Source organism: Octodon degus, unplaced genomic scaffold (assembly GCF_000260255.1).
Source record: "Octodon degus isolate 3935 unplaced genomic scaffold, OctDeg1.0 scaffold00305, whole genome shotgun sequence".
NCBI classification, from domain to species: Eukaryota; Metazoa; Chordata; class Mammalia; order Rodentia; family Octodontidae; genus Octodon; species Octodon degus.
Window position 1 is genome coordinate 382,983 of NW_004524881.1, and position 2,939 is coordinate 385,921.

A 2,939-nucleotide genomic window follows, 5' to 3' on the forward strand; every position below is an offset into this window, starting at 1 on the left:
TCTCTCTCTCTCTCTCTCTCTCTCTCTCTCTCTCTCTCTCTCTCTCTCTCTCTCTGTCTCTCTCTCACACACACACACACACACACACACACACACAAGTTATCCCAAGAAAGGTTTAAGGTATGGTTACTATACTTTCTAAGGAAAAGGAGAAGAAAGATTTTTTTTTTTTTTTTTAAAGTTACAGTGGGTTACTTTCACTTGTCTGGAATCCTCCCTTGTTTACAACACCCTTTCCAACTCATTGCAGAAGTACTATCATTTTTATACTTTGTTGTGTGTTTATCAGCAGTAGTAGTATTGGCAAGGATCTTTCATTAAACATTAGTAATTTCTAGTTGTTGTTAGTAGTAACTGAAACCCTAGAGTAAAGGAATCTAAATCATTTTTGCTTTTAAACATATACCTTTTAAAAGTACTCTTTTTTTTTAGAGAATACAAAAAAACAGTAAAAAAAAAAAAGATACAGAATTTCATTCAACAAAAAAATGCTAATAATTAAAAATAATAAAAATAAATAAATAAAAATAATAGGGGGCTGGCGAGATAGCTCAGCAGAGTAAAGTGCCTGCTTAGGTCAGCAGGCACCACATGCTGTGCCAGCCCTGCTCCACGAGGGGCAGGGCATAGTGACGTAAGCCTGTAATCCCAGCGCTGCGCTGGCTGAAAGCAGGAGGATTACTGGGAGTCCGAGCTGCATAATGAGATGCTATAACAGCCAAGTCCGTTATACATACATACATACGTACATACGTACATACATATACATAGAGAGAACACAAGCACATGAGTGCAAGCAAGAGAGCATGTGAACACAAGCGAGAGAGCAAGCAAGCAAGCTGGGTATGTTGGTGTGTACTGTAGTACAGAAAGGCTAGTGATGTCATTCAGTGTGAAGGCAAAAGAACAAAAACAGCCGGATGCAGTGGCACATTCAGGTTGAGGCATAAGGATCTCTTGAACCCAGGAGTTTGAGGCCAGCCAGAGCATCCTTTTAATAAATAAAATGCAAGAAGATTAAACCAAATTGCTTCTTGTTTATGGCAGTCTTTGGAAGTAGTAATCTAGCTCAAGTCATTACTTCTGTAGCTTTCTTTAACTGTGGTTTTTCTGTTTCTGGTATTTTTCATTTATTAATAATGATTTTTTTTCATGCTAATGGCTGTTATTCTGTTATCATGGTCCATTTCTATTTACTGCCCTGAGTTAATCACTATTTGATGCCTTAGATAATTCTTAGTCTCAAGAGTTGGGAAAATAATTATATTATCAGTTGATAATAACTTACCTAAATTTTAAAATGTTGTATCCCTGGGCTAGAGATGTAACTTGGTGATAGAGCATTTACTTAGCATAAGGGAAGCCTTTCCTTGGTTTGACCTCAAGTACTCTCAAAGTTTCCTGAGCCTCTCAATTCACACTGTAGATATTTGGTGAAGTGACATAGTGAAAATTTTAGTAGAGTAAACAAATATTGGATACTGATAATAAATACAATAACAGCCATGGAAATTTTATCTTCATCTAAAGTATGGTTTTGAATAACCTTGACATTTTAACATCTAAATGCATTTTCTATGTTTGTTGACCTTTATGAAAGAGAATTCGAAATATACTCTTGGTGATAACTAAAACTTTTGTCATTTCTTTTAACTTTCTTTTGTAATTATTCCTCTGTAGAGTGTTTCTCCATCCCAGAGAGATGAAGTAATTCAGTGGCTAGCCAAACTCAAGTACCAGTTCAACCTATACCCAGAAACATTTGCTTTGGCTAGCAGTCTTTTGGACAGGTTTTTAGCTACTGTAAAGGTAAATATTTTAAAATATACTTAGATATGACTCATTTTGGCAGTTATATGTTAAGCTAGAGGCATTTAGTAAAGTGTGTATAAATTAGAAAGAAATAGAAAACTTTTGCGGAATGGTGCATGTCTCCAAGTGAAGACATGGTGTTATCTCCTCTTTTATATTTTTGTTTCTAATTATATTCTGTAGTATTATTTTTGCAACAAAAACTCTTAACTTTTGTTTATATATTGTTTTTATTAAAGACCATGTAGCATTTGTAGAATGTTATTTCTAATGTTGGTGCACTATGAAGTAGATAGTAAATCTGAAAAGTAGAAACCTTTTTCAGGTTTTTCTGTTGCTTTTTATTCATTGACGGTATATATTGTATAAGATATGCAACAATATGTAAATACTTTCCAAGGGCATAATTTGGTTGTATGATGTTATAGAATAATTTGTTATATTTTTATTAACAGCAACATAAATTTAAATTTGTAGGTATTTAGGTTTTATATTGTCCTGATATGTTGATTGCAGTATACCATTGGCTCTAGTATGCCTTAGTAGACCCACAACAAATTTAAAGCAAAAACTCAGCATTTATTTAATAGCAAAACATGAAAGAGTAGAAAAGTAATTAATTCACTTATGTGTCTAGGAATATAGAAAATATGAATTTAATGTTTTATTACTAGGTGTTATATGGCATTTAGCTGTCTCTCCAAAATCCCATGTGCTCATAGGTGTGAGGCTTTTACAGGTGGTTGGATCATGGATGTGTGATAACTTGATTAGTCCACTGATTGATTTACTAGTTCTGGGTGTGGATAATGAAAGGCCCATCCTGGATGTGGATGGCATCAACCAATAGGCTTGTAGCCTGAATGGAACAAAGGGAAGGCACACTCACTACTCAGCTGTCCCTTGCATACATACTATGAACTGTTTTTCCTTTGCCATGTTGCCCTGCCTTTCTTCTTGTGACTTGGCATTGGCTATTGTGCCCTAGCAAGGAGAGAGAAATAAATAAGATCCTAGGTATTAAAAAAGGAAAGCCAAAGAGTATGGAGTATGAGTTATCGTTTTATGTTTCAGACTCCTATTTTTTGGTTTTGGTTTTTTTTTTTTTTTTTTTTTTTTTTTTTTTT

At 34.4% G+C, this 2,939-nt stretch overlaps 1 protein-coding gene across 6 annotated transcripts in view; it reads left to right on the forward strand.

The window, feature by feature from the left end:
• Ccni (cyclin I) overlaps positions 1-2,939 on the forward strand; it is a 70,816-nt gene that overhangs the window by 57,941 nt on the left and 9,936 nt on the right. For 4 of the 6 annotated variants that reach the window (XM_023707667.1, XM_023707666.1, XM_023707669.1 and 1 more), the window contains exon 3: positions 1,681-1,809. The exons of the other annotated variants lie outside the window; for them this stretch is intronic. In XM_023707667.1, coding sequence (XP_023563435.1) covers positions 1,681-1,809 — 129 coding nt within the window. The remainder of the gene's footprint in view (positions 1-1,680; positions 1,810-2,939) is intronic. 6 annotated transcript variants of the gene reach the window in all.